The sequence below is a fragment of the Numida meleagris genome, chromosome 5, assembly GCF_002078875.1.
Source record: "Numida meleagris isolate 19003 breed g44 Domestic line chromosome 5, NumMel1.0, whole genome shotgun sequence".
Lineage (NCBI taxonomy): Eukaryota > Metazoa > Chordata > Aves > Galliformes > Numididae > Numida > Numida meleagris.
The window spans coordinates 45,619,374-45,640,163 of record NC_034413.1 but is presented as its reverse complement, the minus strand read 5'-3'; the positions used below and the strand labels follow the sequence as shown (position 1 = coordinate 45,640,163).

The 20,790-nt window shown below is 40.5% G+C and overlaps 1 protein-coding gene across 2 annotated transcripts in view; it reads right to left on the bottom strand.

The window, feature by feature from the left end:
• NOP58 (NOP58 ribonucleoprotein) overlaps positions 1–20,790 on the bottom strand; it is a 28,799-nt gene continuing 8,009 nt past the window's right edge. For both annotated transcript variants that reach the window (XM_021398475.1, XM_021398476.1), the window contains 13 exons: positions 19,956–20,008; positions 17,949–18,073; positions 17,048–17,184; positions 15,795–15,859; positions 13,506–13,640; positions 12,621–12,766; positions 11,552–11,678; positions 10,772–10,935; positions 9,906–10,040; positions 8,596–8,657; positions 6,057–6,190; positions 1,071–1,192; positions 1–347 (listed from right to left, as the gene is read on the bottom strand). In XM_021398475.1, coding sequence (XP_021254150.1) covers positions 291–347; positions 1,071–1,192; positions 6,057–6,190; positions 8,596–8,657; positions 9,906–10,040; positions 10,772–10,935; positions 11,552–11,678; positions 12,621–12,766; positions 13,506–13,640; positions 15,795–15,859; positions 17,048–17,184; positions 17,949–18,073; positions 19,956–20,008 — 1,462 coding nt within the window. In that variant the 3' untranslated portion in view covers positions 1–290. The remainder of the gene's footprint in view (positions 348–1,070; positions 1,193–6,056; positions 6,191–8,595; positions 8,658–9,905; positions 10,041–10,771; positions 10,936–11,551; positions 11,679–12,620; positions 12,767–13,505; positions 13,641–15,794; positions 15,860–17,047; positions 17,185–17,948; positions 18,074–19,955; positions 20,009–20,790) is intronic.

The following is a 20,790-nucleotide window of genomic DNA, read 5'->3' as shown; positions in this document are numbered from 1 at the left end:
TAAGATCTCCATAAAAATGTTTTTATTCTTTACCGATGAAGACTGCATATGAAAAAAGGATCGACTCTCAGCTTTTCAAAATGAGATACTGCAAAACAACAGAGCAATCTTCTTAAGTAGCAGGGACAGTGGGGTATCCTGCTCCAGGGCACTACACAGCTATCAGATGCATCTCCTTGCCCTCTTGCAATATGGAGGAGAGGTTACAGTTTTCAGCTAAAGGTTGAAGAAATTATGTTAAGAAATGCTACTCCAAAGCACTGTCCTGTGGCCGATGTTTCCACCTCTTCTCAGTCTTCATCCTCATCTTTCACTTTCTTCTTTTTCTTCTTCTTTTTCTCTGTGTTCTGGAAACAAACAAATGTTGCTATGAATAAATTGTAACGGAGAAGCAAAGCAACGTATGTAGCTAAGCAACAGAGCTCAAACTCAAAGCATCTCCCCAGTTGCCATGCTCAGCTTAGCACAAGAGACGTCCCCTTCCTCCACTGCTACTCCACTCGATGGTTACAGCACAGCAAGGGAAGTTGTGCTGTATGTCACACTGCTGGCAGCTCCAAGCTGTGGTCAGTCTGCAACAGGCAGTGTGGCTGCTCTAATGAAAGGGGAATAGATGAAATTCCATGTTAAGAACAGAATTTGAAAACTGAGCAATTAGTTTGGTTACAGCATCCTCTCTGCTGCTGCTAGGAGACATCAAGTGATGCTTCATCTATTCAGCATGTACAGCCTTTGCTCTGCAGGAGCCCTGAACAACAGAGATGCCTGTGATTCAGTACTAAAAGATCTCCAGAGAAGAAGTAACAATAATGGAGACTAAAGCTGAGGGTGGGCTCAGGAAAGGAGGGGAAACACTACCAGTGCACTGAGGAATTACAGTTTCTCAGACCTTTTTATGTAATACAACTCTTCATGGAATTTACAGTGATGGATATTACTAAATGAAGTTGCTAAAAACAGTCCTTGCATAACATGAGTCAAATAGGCAAGAATATTTCCCCCCTTGCTCCATATATTTTGGAGGGAATCCAACCCAAAAAGAGTCAGGCAGCTGCGCAGCTCTGCCTCACCTCAACTGTAGAGCTGGTAGGCGCTTCCTCTGTCAGTTCCTCCTCTTCCTCAGCTTGTTTTTTCTTCTCCTTTTTCTTTTTCTTCTTTTTGACAGGCTCATCCTCTTCTACATTTGTCTCTTCTGTACCACAGAAGGAAGAATAATAAAAGGCAAGTTGCTGGTTATTACAAGTGGAAAAGGCAGAAGGAAAAAGCTTTCTATGAGATTTGAGAGGATGCAACAAGGATACTAAGAAAGCAAAAAAACACTGCGCTGTCTCCACACCCATCTTTCATCCTTTCCTCCCATATTTGTATGACTACTCCTTGCAATTACCAAAACGTACAGCTACATCAGACACAAGTGACAATGTGACAGCACTAACCACGTCTCCTCACACAAAAAGCACTCCCGTACGCAATCTCCAACATTTAAAACATGCCTGTGTGTTTTGTTTGCCTGTCAAATTATCTTCAGGTGTACTTTTTGAAAACAGACTGCCCACAGTTGGGCAAACATTTTCACCAGCATCACAAGAGCCATGGAGGGACTCGACAACCCACATCAGAAGTGCATTCAGCCAGCCAGTAGCTTATTGGCAACTGATTCCCTTATCTTCACATTGGAAAGAGGCAGATCAGCAATCATTTAGACTAGGAGACACAAAGATCTTCTAATGCTGAGCCGACAAAACATTTAATGCAACAGTAGAAACTCTGTCCTGAAAAACAGCATTTACATAACCTGGGAGAACTGTTAACTCAAGGAGAGATTTACCCATGTTCTCTCACATTTATTTTTCACAACTATTCGTCAACAGCTGGTGTATCTAATCATTGTGGTAGGAGGACTATGATTTATCACTACTCATCTTCTACAATATATGCCACAGTCTTAGGAATCTCCAGGTAAAGAAAACAACCAGAAACCATTGCCTAGCTGACAGCTTATGCAGAAGCCAGTCTGCTACTGGAATACATCCAAGTTAAATTTATTTGCACAACTGAGTCAGTGCTACATAGAAAGTTTCTCAGTATGAAATACTTATGTGTATGTTCATGATGTAGTAACCGCTGTCCTTCTGTAAGTAGCTACAAAACTAAGATGCTGAAAATAGTAGTGTTTGGGGTACGCACTGATGCTACCCAGAAGCATGGCTCAAGATGCTGTTTTCTCACTGTATTTCCCCAAAAAACATTTCAATTTGAAAGTACACTCACTTATCACTTACAGAAAGAACAGGAACAAAACTAAGTACCATTATTAAAATAAATAGATAATAAAAATCACACCCCTAAAGTCTTAATTGTACTGTCACAACTTTAGTTCCTTAGGGCAGCAGAAGGACTGAGTCAAAAATAGGCTCCTATCTTTGCCACCAAAATAGCCTTCAGACAAATAATGGGCTTTAGTATAGAAAACTTCTAGACATTTCTACAGCAAAATATAGCCAACCAATACATGCTTTTTTTGACATTTAAAAAATGCCAGAAGGAAAACAGCAAAGGATTCCCAATAAAGGAACCGGTACATATGATTTTAAGGGGATTCTGCCATAAACATGATTTGCAATTAACCGTGTGCAAACATAAGGAGCACGAAACGTGTAACAGTAAGTATCCTCGCCTTTGTACTACTTCTTGTATTAGTTAGGCAAAATAACACTACGCATTAAAGCCATATGATATGATAGGAGTGTATGCATCACACTTTGCTACAATACACACTTTAATTCAGCAGGATCAGTAAGCTCTGCATCGTCAAGCACAACACTGAGTAGCACTTCTCAGAAAAAACTTCCTGTTATTAGTGTGTGTCATCAAGTCTGAAACACCAGGCAGTGGAATCCGCCACAATTTACAACCACAGATAAAGCACAGAACACTCACAGACACTGACACTTCTCACAGCTGGCAGCAGATGCCTTCACGAAGATTTAAGTCGTTGCTTTCTAGCAAAGCTCATCACAGGACATCATGCATTTGAACCTAGGCAGAATGAGGATAAAGGCTCCAGGGGGGCTGCTCTTCTCCCTCTGGATCCAGTACTTCAAAGTCACTTGAGCACAGTGGGACTCCTTTGTGATACACAGCGGTTGACAAGAAAGCCAACAGCCATTGCTATCAGGTACTGAGGCACAAACAGCAGCATCCAGAAGCGGAGTTTGATCGATGGCCCTGCACAGCACTGGAAATCATTACCAGTAGTTCCAGTAACCCATTTTCCACCGGTCTTGAAGCTTTTACACACCAGCCTCTAACACACCTTCCCTCCTCAATATGATTCCCCCCCCCCCACACACACAAAATCAAGTCACACAGCCTCTCAGTAAAGGCACCGCATCATGATACTCCTGTCATTTAAGTCTTTGGGCCTTGCAGAGCTCACTCCATTAATTTAAGATGATGCTTCCCTTGGTGAGAGACACCTTCACAGGTGACAAACTGCCACTATATCCTGATGCCTCCACACAACTTGAGCACCTCACTGGATGCACTGGCTAGCTTCACTGGTGGTATGTATTCTGTTTGTTTAACCACACCTAGCTTCAGACTCTAGGCACTAAAATATCAATCCTATTTCACTTCCTCCACCACTAACACGGATTTTGCATTCCTTAAGTGAATTATAACTTATTTCAAGCACTATCCTTCCCCTTGGTTTCCCTCTAGGTGTAACGTAAAAGGTGAAGGTAGTTTGAAGTCATGCCTCCCCCCTTAACTCCTATACTACTATTCAAAATACTACCATACATACACTTCAAATAGGGAGAGAGAAAACGCCACACACACATTTGGCAGTTGCATTTACATTTCAGTCTAGCACAACACAAAATACCGTCCCCCTTTACGACAAACATTAAAGCAGTAGTTTGACAAAGCACTTTCCATCAGCAGCTTTCCACCTCATTCCTGTTCCTTACTTTCCTCATGGAGTATGAACTGGATCAAATTTGATCTGGCTGAAAAATTCCTTTTCTTCTGCACTGCTTTTCTACCACCCCCACTTATGCAGCTGCACAAACAGCAAGGGGAAGGAAAGGGGCAGAGACTTCTTACACAACACTATGTCTAAATGTGTAAACTCCAACCAGAGAAAACCTTAAGAGTACAACATTGGAAAGAATAGAGCCAAGAACAGCAGAAATTGAAATGCTCATACATATTCAAGCAGATATGCAACACAGATCTTAATGCTGGGACCTCCTCTGCACTCTCCTGCATGTTTCAGAACTTAATGAACTACTCAACAAACTACTTGGACCCCACCACCTCACCAGCAAGCTGTGGCAGACATATCAGCTAGAAAAAGAACAAGGTCATGATTTGTCTAGCCTACGTCAAGAAGCTGAAGGGATGAAATCTGCATGCAGTTGATATGAGGTAAATAAGCCATATGAAATTGCTTCTTCCATAGCCTGTCAAGCATCTGGCACACATTAGGGCTGTAGTTCCTGAAGTGTCTCAATAAAATGACCCACTTGATACAGAGATCTGGGGGGAAAAAATAGGAGCTATGAACATCCAAAGGATGCCCTGCCTTTTCAGGCACTTTGGGTATTAAGTTTACCAAAATCAAACAGCACAGATTTCAGTAGTTCACAAGTATTCTGAACACTCTCTACAGCTCAAACCATCCTTGCCAGCTCAAGGGCAACTACTAAGCTCCACCCATTCTCAATAAAGCAAAGGACAAAGACAGAAGCAGATTTCCTCTATAAGAGCACAAATTGTTGAGTAACATTTACAACTAGAAATAACCTCTTCATACTGGTAAGACACCAGGCTGGAAATAACTGTAATAATTCACCTGCAAGGAGCTCATGCCTACAAGATGTCAATATTTTGGTAACAGAAAGGAGACCCATGGGAACAATTCTGAGGCTATTGTAGCGGAATTTAGTTTAAAAGATTATCAAAAGCAGTAGCTGTGAAAACACCCACCCCATTCTCCAAAAAGCAAATGGGCAAAGTTCAAGCTTTTGAAGTACTCAACTGTCCTTGTTTCTTTATGATAAGCACAAGAGAACAAGCTGGAGCACACATCTCAGATTTAAAGTACAAAGAATTCCCCCTCCAGTGCAATTTCAATTCTCCTAAGTTCAGTTTCCTACAAGTTGCTCCATACATGGACACAGACACAATGAGCCAACTAACTAACCAGAATCTGGAAAGATCACTGCTGTGTAAGGTGAGCATTAAGAGGTATACAACCAGCACAACTACTCTGACAACTGGCCTCTAATGTCTCTCAAGGACAGCAACACAAATAAAGACAGAAAGGGAAGGTTCTGACAGCCTCAATCTGCAGGCATGAGCAGTATATAGAACTGGGAGCAGTTCAAGCCCAGACTAGCCTAGTTCACGGCTTCACAAGAGGAACTTAAAGTCATCTCAAGTTACCTACTAGGTACCCTACTATCATAGCAAGTATTAGGCCAGCCATTTAGAGGTGCTGCAAGTATACACAGAAAAAGAGGGACAATGTTGCACAAAGTGAACCACAAAACAAAAAACAGAGTGCTTCGAAGTCACAGCCCAAAACCTTTCTTCACACAATCTCTCAGAGGAGAGAACAACTGTGCCCACAGTTGTTTTAGCTCTCTAGACAATAATTCCTTGTATGCCATAAATTCAGACTGAATTTTTCAAGTGTCATTTAACCTCAAGTTCTGATGTTCACCTTTTATGTGCTGAAATATTGCTATACAGAATAAAACAGTATCCCTTAGAGAAAGTTTGGGCGAGTTTTTTTTCCCCACAGCATCTTTCTTCTTTCTAGATGCTGAGGCCCACTGAAGATGAACTTACTACACAGTGTAAGAATGAGTAGAGCTTTTACTTGTTAAAATGTTCTATACTTACAACTGTTTTATGAGAAGATTCTTTTTTATCCTTCTTAATATATTGTGACAGACTTGAGGAGAGTAACCAGGTATTGTGGATGGTTGTCAGACTGCACAAAACACACAGCAGCACGCCAGCAGCATATTGCAGCAACTAACCTTTCATCTCTGCCTTGAACTTCTTTGCTTTCACTGCAACCCCTGCCTCCTGCTCTTCCACCTCCTGAATTTTACGTTTCTTTGGAACAGCAGGAAGCGTAGAGTCACCAGAAGGATCGTACACCTTTATTTCACTGTAATGAAGAAAACAAGTCAGTTCAAGTAACGAAGAACTACCCACCAGGTAAGATCTTGCAGTTAGCTTTCCAACACAATCTCCCGAAAACATTAGCAAATCAATCCTGCTCAGCTAACAAAGTATCTATAGGTAGTTGGGCCCTTTCTCCAACACATGAACAGTTCATCAGTAACCATGAGTCCAGGAGATATTCCTGGAAGTACAACTGTCTGATCTGAAGATATCAGTTCAACCAAGAGCTCATTTTTGGTTTATATCTGAGATTCTACATAGCACTTAAGTTACCCACTTGATCTCTTTCCAGCTGAAAGTCTTTCTATCACTGTTGTATGGTCACAAGCACATGGCTCCCCACAATTAGAGAAGTTCATAAGTGCACCCTAGGGTTAATGGATATACAGGATTAGGAACAGCTTTGTTTTTGCTTTTTCTGCACTGCTTCTCCTCCATTACATTCAAGGGCACAAGTTAGAAGGCAAGGTAATGGCTCATCTCCGTATCACTGATTTCACAGGACAGGTGAATACCGAATCTGTGGCTGAAATCACCTCTACCTGAATATTGCAAGCTCCTTTGTTCAGTCTCTACCTCTTACAGAGGCTGCAGAGAACCAGCTGCCCTTAAACCCAGTGCTCTTCCATCGTACCATTTCAAAGGCAACTGAATCACTAATAGCAATAAAGCAGTTTTTTTTCTGACTCATTCAGAACAGAATTCCTAGAAGAGAAATAAGTTTTAAAACAATAACCCTAAACTACTCTCCACCCAGACATGTTGTGCACCATCTAAACTTATCTAAAGCAGGAATTTGAAGAAGCTACCTTGCAGAGGGTGTAAACGCAACTGAGACTAGTGGTCAGACTGAGAAACATGTGGCAATGCTAGCAGACAGCACTACCACCTTCTCCTATAAACATCAGACTCTCATAGGTATGATCACAGCATACTACTTTGCAGAAACTGACTACGCAGCCTCTTGCTAACAGTGGATTCTGTTTCATCTCTGCAAAACAGTCAGACAACAAACTCCTGAAACATTTCTGTGATGTAATTAATTCATGCTGGGTATGTAGTTCCATACAAGCCTAAGAGATTCTTGCCAATATCCTTACAACACTAGTTTAACCCTTCAAATAATATCCACAAAGCAGTAGTAGTGTGACTTTGTACTATGAGGATAATTTGAGGGAGACTGAGTCAGTGTGCAGACCCTAGACAAAGTAGTTCAAGCTTCTTCAGAAACTCAACATGCTCCTGAAAATAAAACTTCAGAAATTCCAGAATTCAAATTATTTTGTGTGCATGAAATTAGTATTTTTGTATCTTTTCCTTTTAGACAACCTGACTAGGGTAGACAACAGCAAGTTACCTTCAGCATCTCTTCCCCCAAGCCTACACGTTTGCAGAACAAGCCTAAGAGTAGGAACAGGTCCCAGCAGGACTTGATCACTCCTCATTTCAAGAGGTCAAAAACCTACAAGCATGTTGTCTCCTCAACACCTTAAATTACTGCTTCCTTACACACACACACATTTATTGACAGTAGTTTTTTCAAAAACTGCTCCAGAAAACACAGCCATCACTACCCTTTGAGATGCTGAACAAATGGAAATGAAAGTTACAGCCAGCCTTGGAAAAAGATGCATGATGACTGCAGATGTATGCAATACTGCTAATTTTTCTGACAGAACTAACACCACGCTCTACTTCTGCCAAGCACTTGCCCCTCTCTAGCCAAGCACTTGCCCTCTCTACACCAAGGAGTCACCAGAGTGGGAAGGCCAAGTTAAGCAAGATGCCTGCAAATAAATTAAGTGAAAAATCCAGGCATCGCAGCTCAGACTAATAGTAAAACATTCCAGCCCTTAGATGTTCAGCCATCAAAGATGCAGTCCAGTCATTTCAGGCATCAGAAACAGTGCTATCTGTTGCTTAAGACACTGTGCTATTATGTATAGGACCTAAACAAAGAGATTAAGCTTTGCTCAAAACAAGTGGCTTTTTTGTTTGTTTTCTTCTCTAAAAGTAAGATTTCTAGGACAGCTTCCAAACAAGTCCAAGAAATGCATTTAAACACCAATTTTCTCAAATCTAACTTTCTCAAACTTGCATTAAATAAAGCTGCTACGTAGTTATCTGATGATGTGAATAATTTTCTACTAGAAAATCAGGGCTGTTTCACTAGTTTACTGGCTTTACTACAACTGTAAAATGTGAGATCGTGGAAATTTGCATTAGTGATGAGGCATGGGGACACGTGGTAAACACATCAATGTTTTAGAGCACAGAAAATGTTTTCTGGATTTCAAGGCAACCCAGCCCACAATGAAAAAGCTTCTCAGGAATAAAAACGTGAAGAGCTATTTACACTCAGCCGAGCTGAAAACAAAAACTATTCACCTCTTGTTTTGATACTTGTCTGCCCTGGCCAAGGCTTTTCCAGTGCCACTTATTCTTCTTATCTAAAAGAAAAATGTATTAGTGAAAAACAAGTTACTCAGAACAAAAACAACTCACAACACAAGACTCAGAGCCCTTGAAAGGAATCAAAAATGGAAAGACAGGCATATGTGATTGGTCAGGTTCTGGTACCACCGCGAGAGTCTTATTCCTAGGAGTAGAATAGTGACAGGGTGACAACTGAGGTGAGAAAGGCCTCATGAGATGCCTTCCTAATACAGCTCTTCTAGAAGCCAACACAACCAAAGGGCATCTAGTATGGGATCAAACATATCACAGCCACATAACAGCATCATAACTTGAAATTCACAAAGCCAGTTCAAATTTGTACATGCTTTCTTTTTTGTAAGGACATTTTTCTTGTATGTCAGGTAGGTATCATTCCATACCTGGCATAAAGCCAGCCTTAAAACCACAATACAGGCTCAAAACTCCATTTGATTAAATCGATATTTGTGAGATGATAAGTTGGTGCTTTGGAATTAACTAACAGCTCCTTCCTTCAGTTTCCACAGGAAGTACTGCATCCTGTGAAATACTCAAAGAAGAATCGGCAAGTTTTTCTGGATTCTTCTTTTTTTTTTTTGTGCTAGCAATGCCAGTAGTACAACATAATAGCAGCACATATAGCTTGGAAGGCTGCATCCAGTCATAGCTTGCAAGATCACATGCAGAAGGCATACTACCTAAAAGAGGAAAGTGAATCCTACATTGTCCCAGTATGCTTTGCCAATGGCAACAGACGGAACAGCAGGTACAGAGAGGCAAGACATGTATTAGGTGATGGAAGGATAATGCAGCAGTTCTTCTGTGATGTAAATAACATCTAGCTTTGGCTCCCAAGAAAGCTCCTGAACTCTAAGCACTATCAGATTTTGGGAAACCACAATGAGAAATGGGGTGGAGGGGGAACAATAAACAAGCTGGCTTCCTTTTAAGGAGAAGCAGCCATGAAATAACAAGTGTGTGTTTACAATAAATAAATGTAGTAGAATACAAGTGCACGATCATATTCACTTCTTCAGAATCAATATTTTTCAGTATAATGTATATGAAGACAAGCACATAAACAAGAAAAACTGACACCAGCTTACAGGCCTTACCCCTCCAGCCAAGGTTGGGAGACTGGCTACAGAGTAACAATGACACCAAAGATGCAATGTATCAGAAGATCATGCCACAAACAGAAGAGGTACAGAAGCCAAATTTTTCAAGGAAGTCAGCTTCATGCAGCTCTGTGCTGTACTTACTCCTCTCTCTTCCAAATGCCTCAGTCTTGTCTCTACTTTTAATCTGTTCTCAGCTCCCATTTCAGCACTGGTATCCTCTCCAAGGGCATCGTAACGAATAGTCAAGGCAGTCTTAGCTGCCAGCATTCGAGAAATCTGGGCAAGGCAAAAAGAATATTAAATGCCAAGACTGAACATAAGGCAATGATTCACTCTGATCTGGAAACCATAACCACAAACAGAAGAACAAAGCAACCATATCCTAGCAGTGTTTAGTCCAGAAAACAATTAGTATATCATTCTTTAGCACTGAAATACAGTTAATTTAACACCGTACTTTTAACCTAAGTAGGGGGACACATCTGAACCTAGCAAACAAGTTAGACATCTCCCATTCTACCTTAAGTTTTATCCCAGGTCATTTAGAGGTATAATTTCCAGCTGAACAACTTTCTCCACAATTCAAGATACATCTCCATCTAGTTGCATTATAAAAATCTAAGCTCTTTAAATGCAAGCCATGAACGTTACTACCTTCATATGTATGAACTTGATTTTCAAACAAGACTAATGCCTGACACAGCTTAGCTTACTATCACATAGAACAAAGCAGAAAAATATCCCTTGAGAAAACCAGTGTTACATCATAACTCAGCAGGAATGGATCTGTTATTACAGAGTTGTGTTGAACAGACCATCCCAATCCCCTTTGCCAACAGGAATGAATGACACACACAGATTTGTGGGACAGTGGTATTTTCCACATAACCACAAAGCAAAACAGGAGAGAAAGCCATGGAAAGAGCCTTAATGTGAAGCTCAAGTCATCTCATCAACAGACTTCCACGTCCTGAAAAAAGCCAAGCTTAAACAGTTCTCAAACTCACCTTTCCTTTGTTTTTGGCAGTTGTTTGTCCCACTAAGGAAGCATGATAGATAAGGCCAAATTTAGGCGTGTCCCGCTTAGTTTTCAGTGCTCTGAAGAGTGCCTTCTCAGCACCCAGTATCTGAACTGTTGAAGCTGGATGTTTTGCCAGATTCAAGAGGGAACCTAAAAGGACACAGGAATAGTAATCTATCAGAGGAGCAGCTAAACAAGCACAGTACTATATCCCTACAGCATTCAAAAGCAGAACCTCTGAGCATTCAATTTCTCTATGAGCTGCTTCATGTCCATTTCCTGAAGGACAAGTAAGCCACTTCAATATTTCATGCTTAAACTAATGCTGTCTACGATATCAGTAACAGGAAAGATAGCTGAGTCAATAGAACATTTTGTACAGGAGTAACGCTTACTCCTGACCAGGTCCATCAGCAAGAATGCATCACCACTACAGCAGATAACCAAAAAAAGGCTACTACCTTGAGCCAGTCTGACTATAAAGGCTTAAAAGCCAGCTTCTCAGCATTTTATCTCAGAAGTGATTGGACAATCAGAAGGGGGCTCAGTGTCTCAGAAGAGGTAGTGACTTAAGTTGCCCTCATATTCCAAAAAGGATTCAGGCCAACCAAGGACTACATCATCATAGACTACTACCAAGCTCATACTCATATTCTCAAGAGATGCTCATCAGGGTCTTGCATAATGCCTATAGATGATCAGCTCCTCAGAAAAAAACCGTGATGCGGTCAACTAAGCTTTATTTACACTGGTCAGTGTGACCCACCTGCATGAGCAATGAGCCTTGCTCCAACCAGTTCACCCACCATGACAGTGAGATTAGGAGCAATGGCCATCATTCTGTTCTTCAGGTAGTCATACAGCTGTGTCCGATACTCAGAGATCTCAATCACCTGGCATAGACGAAGTTTAGTTACATGAATCAGTATTGGCTGACATACAAATCTAAGCCCTAAATGAAAGCGTCGAAAATTCCAACCAACGAGGCTAACAGTGCAAACTACACAGTCAAGAGCCAGTTATAGAAAGCCTTTTATAGAGCATATTCCCAGAGCAGAGTTCCATCCATGAAGTATACTGGATTTGTATTGTTCATTCCCTTATGCAACCTATTTTCTCAGCAGAGCTCCTGGTAAAGGAGCTGACAACATGCCAAAGACAGCGAAGCAGAACAAAAATACTTAGTAAGGACATTTTCTTTAGGACAAAACCCTGGAACATTCAGTTTTCACATAAATCTTTGTCACCATTCTCCTGAAATAGGATAAATGGTCTTTACTTGTTCCATACAAATAAACTCAATTAAAATACAAATAAAAAAGCAGCCCAGTCTAGACTGAGAACAGGAACTCACTATTCCTAATGCTGCCACTCCCTGGTAAAGTCACAAAGGGATTCAGCTGGCACCACTGAAGTCAGAGGGAATTTATACGCAACACAAATGAAAGCAGGAGAGGGCTCCCAGTTCTTTTTGGGCCTCAGTGCTCCACTTTTAAGCCAAGGCTTACAACCCAGCTTCAAAATTGACAGATTAGAAAGCAGTTGCACAGTACCATTCTCCTAGGGGCTTAAAAGCACACCGATACCAGAATTCCATCCAAAACGAAGACAACTGCAGAAGACTTCATGTAGACATCAACAGATTGAGATGGCTCAGATGAGGTAGTGACTGTGCACCCTCATGTTTGTACATCAGGAAAACAACAATATAGGAATCATCACTGCCATCATGACTGTGTTAGAAAGTCCCTAGGAAAACCTCTCCTTGGTAGAAGAGTCTCTGATGTTGTTAGGTAACGTGGAATTCCTATTGCTATTCATACATATGTACACACCTGATCGCAGAGATGGATTATGTTGTTTATATCTTCTTCTGATACTTCTGTTCCCATGGAAATCTCAGCAGCAGCCTTTACATCTTCTTCAATCTCCTCCGGTAGGATGTCAGAAACATCACAAGATGCAAAATTTCTTCTGTCTCCTGCAGGGGACAGATGAAAGCATGTTTGTAGTGGGGCCGAGATGAACAAGTAAGAAAAGAACAGAAACAGACAAAGATAAAAAGGCTAAAATAACAAGTCAGTCAAGTAATGCCATCATCCTAATCTAAACCCCCCAAATATATATCAGTGTTCAGATTTTATTTACACTACCTGAGGATGATTAGGAAAATTAAATTTGGAACTAGAAAAAAGCCCTTATTCTGTAACATGAAATACTTCATCTTTTCAGTAGCTGCTTGCTGTAAAATTTTCAGTCACGAGATTACAAAGGAAGAATACCAGGAAGCAAGCAATCACTTATAACTAAACAGACCTAAGTAATTATTCCTACAATTGGAGGAGAAGGGAAAAAAAGAAAAAGCAGCTGTAGTCAAAGAGAACACCCACAAACAAGCAGCAAGTCTCTTTACATCATGTTTGGCACCTAATATCCAAAGTGGTCTGCCAGTTCTGGTTCTAAGATATGCTGGTGATCTTCATGAAGAATTGGCTGGTCATATGATATTAGCTTTCTATTAAGCTTTAGAATTGCATTAGCATACAGAGGCAACTACACATCACCTCTCTACTGGCCCTATTTACACTGCTCTTGATACCAGGATTGTATACGAGACCACGACCTACTGGAGAGCGAGTGGCTGGTCTACAAATCTGTATCATAACATTTCATGTTAGTACACAATGCATTCCCCAGGCTCACGCCTCTTGATTACTCACCAACTTTCCGCACGCATTTACAATACGTTAGGTTATCTGTGATGATTTTACCCAGCTCAGGGAAGTGCCAACCGTACCACTCTCTACAGCGCATGATATAATTATTCAGTTCTTTGTCCAAGTCATCAAGAAGTGCTAAGAGAAAGAAGAATGGACTTTTGTTTCTTACAAGGAAATAGAGAAATGGTTAACTCTCAAATCAACAAATTTAAACAATGTAAAAAGAGATGACAGAAGTACGTAAGTTGCTCCAACAGTAATGCCTCCTACTTATTTCCATGGAAAATACAACAGATACATAGAGCACAATACAACTATTTGATAAAGCAAATTCTCAGCTACCAAACACTCTTTTTCAGCATAGTCACCGCCATTAGCTATGCATTTTCATCAGCGACGAAAGAGAGTCTGCACACTCCATTAGTAAAAATCTGCACCAGAGGAGGTGACCCACTATCATCACTGCCTCACTGAGCTCCCATCCACTGTTTGGTCTCCAGAAATATTCAGCAAGCATCGATGAATGTCAGTGGGTGCCATTTTTTCCACACAGAGGAATTCAGTGACACACCTTTGTTTCATACACGCATCCACATCAAACACCATTTTGTCAGACTGCCCCTCTGCTGCCATCTGTCACACAGTAACAAAACATAACACAACACTGGTGGGAACGTTCTACCTCTACTGCCATACCACCAACATTCACCTCTGAAGTTGCTGGCCAACATAACAACATACAAGGCATTACTTTTGGAGCAGCCTACATATTTTATCACAAAGATTTTATGGAATGAAACTTAAGCTGCAGTAAAGTAGAAGTCTTTAGTTTTCAGAGAATTGCATAATCCTAGGCACAATTATGCAGAAACGTTAGAATTACCACAAATGTGGCCTCAAAGTTTCACCACTGGGACCACCTTGTAGAACAGACTCCTTTAACAACTGTAAAGGGCATTCTCCTAGAAGGGGCACAGGACCCACCATGATTCTGCCTCTCAATCAGAGAAGCGCTACATGCACAAGATGGATGTAACAATTAGCCCCCTAATAAACTTTACAGAGAAAGTCTAATGGTGAGAATGTATCTTGTATTCAGTTACTTGATTGTATTAAGCCCTTTAATTGACTTTATAGTATAAATGCATCCGACAAATCCAACAGGCTCACCGGTTAGAAGATATGACTGATAACTGGATTTACAACATCAACATGTAACACCCACGGCATATATTGCTACAGAGCCCTGAGGCTAAAATATTTCCCTCTAATGCAATAGCAACATTCCCATCTGTTGTCTCAGTGGTAGTGACGAAGGAACTGAATTAAATCATTATTTTCAGCTTAACTATGTTTCATCATTGACAACAGTCTGGGAATTAATATCCTAAACAAGATTCCTCGCTACTGCTTCACAGCAAGAACACTGAATATTATGTGGATGTCTTCAGAGACAAATAAGGAATGGGCACCCCTATCTGTGTTTACAGTTGCAGTCTCTTTTTCATTAAGAACGCATGGGGATGGAAAGCAGCATTAAATACTGCAGTGGTTTTTACACCTCTAGGATAAGAGCATCTCCACATTGCTCTCTATGCAAGCTACCATGAAAACAAAGATTCAGAAAACCCTGTTAGCATATAAACAGGAGGGGGAACCACTGTTTACATGGGCTGATAGTGACAGAACAAGGAGGAATGGTTTTAAACTGAGACGGGGAGACTAACGTTGGATATTAGGAGGAAATTTTCACTCAGAGGGTGGTGACACGCTGGAACAGGTTGCCCAGAGAAGTTGTGGATGCCCCATCCCTAGAAGCATTCAAGGCCAGGCTGGACGTGGCTCTGGGCAACCTGGTCTAGTGGTTAGTGACCCTGCCCACAGCAGGGGGGGCTGAAACTCGATAACCTTTGAGGTCCTTTTCAACTCAGGCCATTCCATGATCCTGTGATTCTGTTCTGTGGGGCCCAGACACTTTCCCAAAGTAAATCAGAGGCGAGGCACATTGGGAAGTGAAGTCCTCAGAGGACTGAATTAACGCTGCCTGTATTTCAGCTGATCTCTATGCTAAGAAAATGGACATCGGCTTACTGTACCACCCTACCAATATTACTGTTTGTGGTAAATCCTATTGAGATAACAAACTTTATGCCTAGCTGAACACAACAACACAATTTACTTAAACATGCTAGGAGAAAAATTGACACCAATACTTTTTGGCAACCAGTGTCAAGAAGGCAAATAACATAAGCTGAGTCCACTGACAATTTAGGCTCTAAATATACTTACAAATTGCCTGGACAATCATGGTATCTACTTTGTCTGGGCTGAATTTCAGCTTGTATCGAGAAAGGCTGTGGACACAGAAATAATTTCATCAGTATCCTGACATCCCACTGCAGAGCACATCCCACCGCAGAGCACATTCCACCCGTTCCTGTTTTACAGGAATGTGGCTGTCCATACATTCATTCAGCAGTTCAACTTTATGGCACTGACCACTCCCCACCCGCGACCACTGGAAAAGCCCTGATGACACAACCTCTCAGAACAGCTGTGACATATACATGAGGATATGCTAGGAAAAAGTGAAAGTTAAGGCTATCTGTACAACACACATCAGACTGAACATAAATGCTGTGGCAGGAAATGGGTTTCTGGTTTCCTTCTGCATTGCTTCCCACAAAAAGTATTTATCAATAGCACTTTCAGTTCTGCAGCAGCTGGAAGAGATCCACAAAACACAACCTACACAGCAGCAAATATCAGCAATGGTAGTGAGAAGGAACAGAAGAAACTTCCCGTAACAGACTCTCACTAACTGAGAACGTCCATTATCATCTGGCTTTCAATGTATGTTTAAAATTTCTACAGTAAAACACATGATATCCACGAGGACTTAAATCTTCAATTTTTTTTTTAAACATTAATGCCTATTTTCTAGACATCAGCAGCAGCAACAAATGCATTTTTAAAGAATTAGCTACAACAAAGCAGTTTTCTAACTTGCCAACGGCTACAGAACAAGCTCGTGTCAGAAAATGGATTAAAAGTTGCTCGTGAGTGTATGCCTGACCCTGTGCAGTTCCAGTAATTCTTTTCTATTTAACTACTGCTCCACTAAACCTAGCAAGGTAGTGATGGTGAGAAGGGAAAGACATCTCTGCCTTTAATATTTACATTATATACATTATACATGCACATATGCCAGTGTAAATCATCAAATCATGATCCTCCCGTATCTAAATGGCAATGAAGTTTTAAACTAATCATTCAACCACTAGAAACATTTCAAACCAAGCTCTGTTGGTAGTTGGTAAGGGAAAGGAAGCTATCAACTTTAGGTGAGGCTGAAGCCTTTCAACAGGAAGGTGGTTGCAAACTGGAAAACCCCTGTGAAACAAGGCTTCAGATACACGTGTATGTTGACTTATAAGTGAATACAAGACCACATCACATACAGACCCTTGAAGCAGCACAGCACAGCCAAGGACACAGGAGTAGGGCAGTGACAGGATGAAACAGCTGTGCTAGGAACTTACCTGTGTGCCAGACCCAGACACATAGCTGCCATCTCTCGAGAAGGAAGGCCTGTAATAAGCCCTTCAATCTGTGAACGGATCCCTCTCATCAGCTCTGTAACCATTGGGCTGTGTATACAACTCAAATTCAGCTTATCCTGGAAGATGGAAATCATTGAGTCCAAGTCAGATATGACTACGACATTTCTCTAAATGCCTTCTTCCAGAGGTTTATCTCATTACACCTGGCTTTCCCACAGCAATTCTGTGGTCACTCAACAGGTTCAAGTCTTTTTTGATGCTTAAGGTAGTGACAACTTCAGTTCTCCACACCATAACAATCCCAGTTTGAAGGGGAGATGTATAATTAAGCCTGTATTTGTTATGTAGACACTGGAAATGAAGAATCACAATTTTGAAGTTTACTGGAAACAGTTTGGTCCCAGAGAGAAAATTCAAAGGCAGAGTATATGGGTTTTTAGTTCTTCAAGGTTTGGGATCTTCTTCAGAGAACAAAAAATGAATAATCAGGTCAGAGTCCTTGGTGGCATTCACTTCAACGCTGTAGCCTATGCTATCTGCATCCCACAACAATCTCCTAACACGGGATGAGAACATGGTCAGAATAAAACTCTCTGGAACAGGCAGCAATCAGACATGAGATGGGAACCTAGGATTTGACAGCTAGGAGATATCAGAGAAAGCAGACCACCTCTACAGTACTTCTTCCTTCCTCTGGTAGGCAAGAGTTGAAGGAGAAATTTGATTGTAAGGAATAGTGATCTTCCATAACACAAACATCACAGTGGCAGCAGGTTCCACTGCAAATAATTTTTATCCCTCCGGAACCTGTCTGTAAGATCTCAGTAGCATGAAACAGAAAGAAGACGACAAAAAGAAGAACAGCAAAGTCAATTATCACCTTTATGACACCTCCAAGTTTAGCATCTGCTACGGCCAGCTGTTCATGGGCATCTTTTGCCACTATCTTCTTGAGAATTTTCTTCAAGTTCTTGCTGAGCTTGCCTTCTACGAGAGCTGTGGATGCTGTAGAAAACGAGAAGACCAAAGATGCAATTTCTTCCCTTTCCTAAAACCTGCAACAATATGACCTCTAACTTGGTATCTTTATTTTGACTGCCATAGTAGCTCTAGTCTGAGCTGCAATACTACTTTACTGCATAGTAGCTAAAACCAAAATAGAAGTTATATTCTTGCCCTTTTGAAGACCGAGATTAAGAGTAATTTTCCCATCTGCCTCGCCTTGCTCCATGTGTTTTCGGTTCTATTTTTCTCAATTTTGCTTATGGAATGCTACAAGTACATAATGTGCCTTAGATGTAAATTTCACATTTCCAAAAGCAAGGTTTTAAGGGAACATTCTGCTTACAATTTAATTAACCAATCATTTCCCAGGTCCCTTTATCCATGGCTGAAGTATCTTAAATTGAGTAATGGCTTATTAGCATCCTGTGCTGACAGTAACTTACAGTCATTCAAAGCCCAAGAAAAAACAATATTGCACCCACAGACTGGGGAACCAGAAACAAACCCTTTTAATATACACCACGTAGACTGAAGAATTTTAAATGGATTTTTTCAAACTCAAGTATTAACTGATCTGTAAGAGATTTACAGCCCCACACAATATATTTTATGATGGCACAAATACAACTCTCTCTGCAGATCGGTTTTGTACTCCACTGAACTTCTGTGACTGATGCAACATCTTCAACATAACACACAGAACACAAGCCAGTGATTTTTGACTTCTAGAACCTTAATGAAATTTAAGAGTAAATTCTGTACTCAGTTTCCTTTTTCCTCTCATCCCTTCTAGAATAGAGATAAGTTATGAAACTTTTAAGATAGCCAATAGCTCCTAAGCCACTTAAAACAGCCACTTACACAATTATCCCTTCAAAATAAATGTAACATAGGTAGCTTAAGTAATCTCCTCCATTTTTCCCAGATAAACTCAAAACTCTAAATCAGGGTTTTTTTCCTGTTTTTGTTGCTTGTTGTTCAGGTGGTTTTTTGTGTGTACGTATTTTCAAATCAGACTAGCAATAACATGACCTGAGCATAAATCTAAGCAAAAGGAACATACTCCAAAAAACATGCCAGAGAAATATACTGCAGCTTCAGTCTCAACTCTTTCATTTGCATGTATGACATCTCCATTTCTACAGTGTTTCCTTAGCTTCCTCCATAAGCTATCCCTATTAACTCAGAACACGAAGATCCATTATTTGGCAGTAAATGTGAGGCGTAACATCCACTTACAGAAGTCATATAGTACTAGTCCATTCAGCACTAATCATGTAATCCCTGAAAAATTAGCTAGCACTTATATCTTTTCTGTTCAAACTAATCTGCAGTGTTGAGAATTTAAGTGCTTAAATAGTAAAAATTGTTGAATATAAGGCTTTCCATTTTAAGGACCTGAATTTCTTTGAAGTGCAATATTAGCATTTTTTCAGCTGCAAAAAAACAGTTATAACACATCCATAAAACAAGCAGTTATCACAATATGTAGTCTGATGTCTGTTGTCTCAGTGGTAGTGACAAAATGTTGTCTCAAATCAGTTACATTCAGTTCTAACAAGTATCCATCATAGACAACAGGCAATGTACATCAAAATTCTACATGGTGCTCATCGGTAAATTGCTTGGGCAATAACAATGACATGAAAAAAGTAAGACTTCATTATGTCTCTACTACACTGCAGAGTAGGTGGATGACCTCATAAAATAACAAAAGCAGATGCCTTTGAAAGACGCATTATTTAAAAACTAAGCAAAGAAAAAACAGCAGACAGAGGTAAGCGATGAGTGAGCTATCATCTGACAGGCTAGGGATTTTTATTGTTGTTATTTAGTTGGCTTTTTTTATTTTTTTCTAAGAACAATGTCAACTGTCCCTTACCAGCAAGTGCTTCTGTTGTGTCCTGAAACTTTTCAAAGTGTTTCAGCTTTACTCTGCAAAAGAAAAATACACGTATGTAAACAAATGTGTATAAAGCAAATGCTTAAAAAAAAAAGTTTGCTTGCTTTTTCTCCTGTCCCTGTTATTACAGTTCTTCTCTTTGTCCCTGATTACAAGAGAGCAGAGATGAATATATAGACCCTCAAAAAGAAAGACGAGCAATATATCTGTTATTTAAGGAGACAGACATTAACCATGTGAATTTCAAGACAGCACCCTGATTGTCACTGCTGACTGAAAATGCTATCCTTCTCATCTTTGAAAGAGAACCTTCTGCCTCCGTGGGACACAGCCAGCACAGCCCAGATTTAATGCTCTTTTCAACCAAATACATCTTCCAAGACTTCAAGACTGAACTGATTCATTGCCCCGAATCCTTGAGTCCTTCCTTGTAATTGCATGTTAGAACATCAGTTTTGAGTTAAGCTTAAAACAAACAACCAGTAAACAGAAAATTCTTCCATGGCCTAACTGCTCACCAGAGCCAAAAATCAATGGGCAGTGTTTAAACACACTGTGCCAACTCCTGCAGCTCAAGTTCCTCCTCCCCCTCACATAATCTATGGTGTTGATATCTAGAGTCACAGTGAAGAAGCTATCACAATCCAGTAAATTCCTTGTCAAGGACAGGCATTTAACTAATCCAGTTCTGATTAACCACTGTGCTTTGTGAGTCAAGTATGTGAAAAAGAAGCAAGGTCACAGATAAAGCTGAATGCCTGAATTAAGAACACAAGCCCAACAACAGCCCCAGGCTTATTCTGATGTCTTCTTA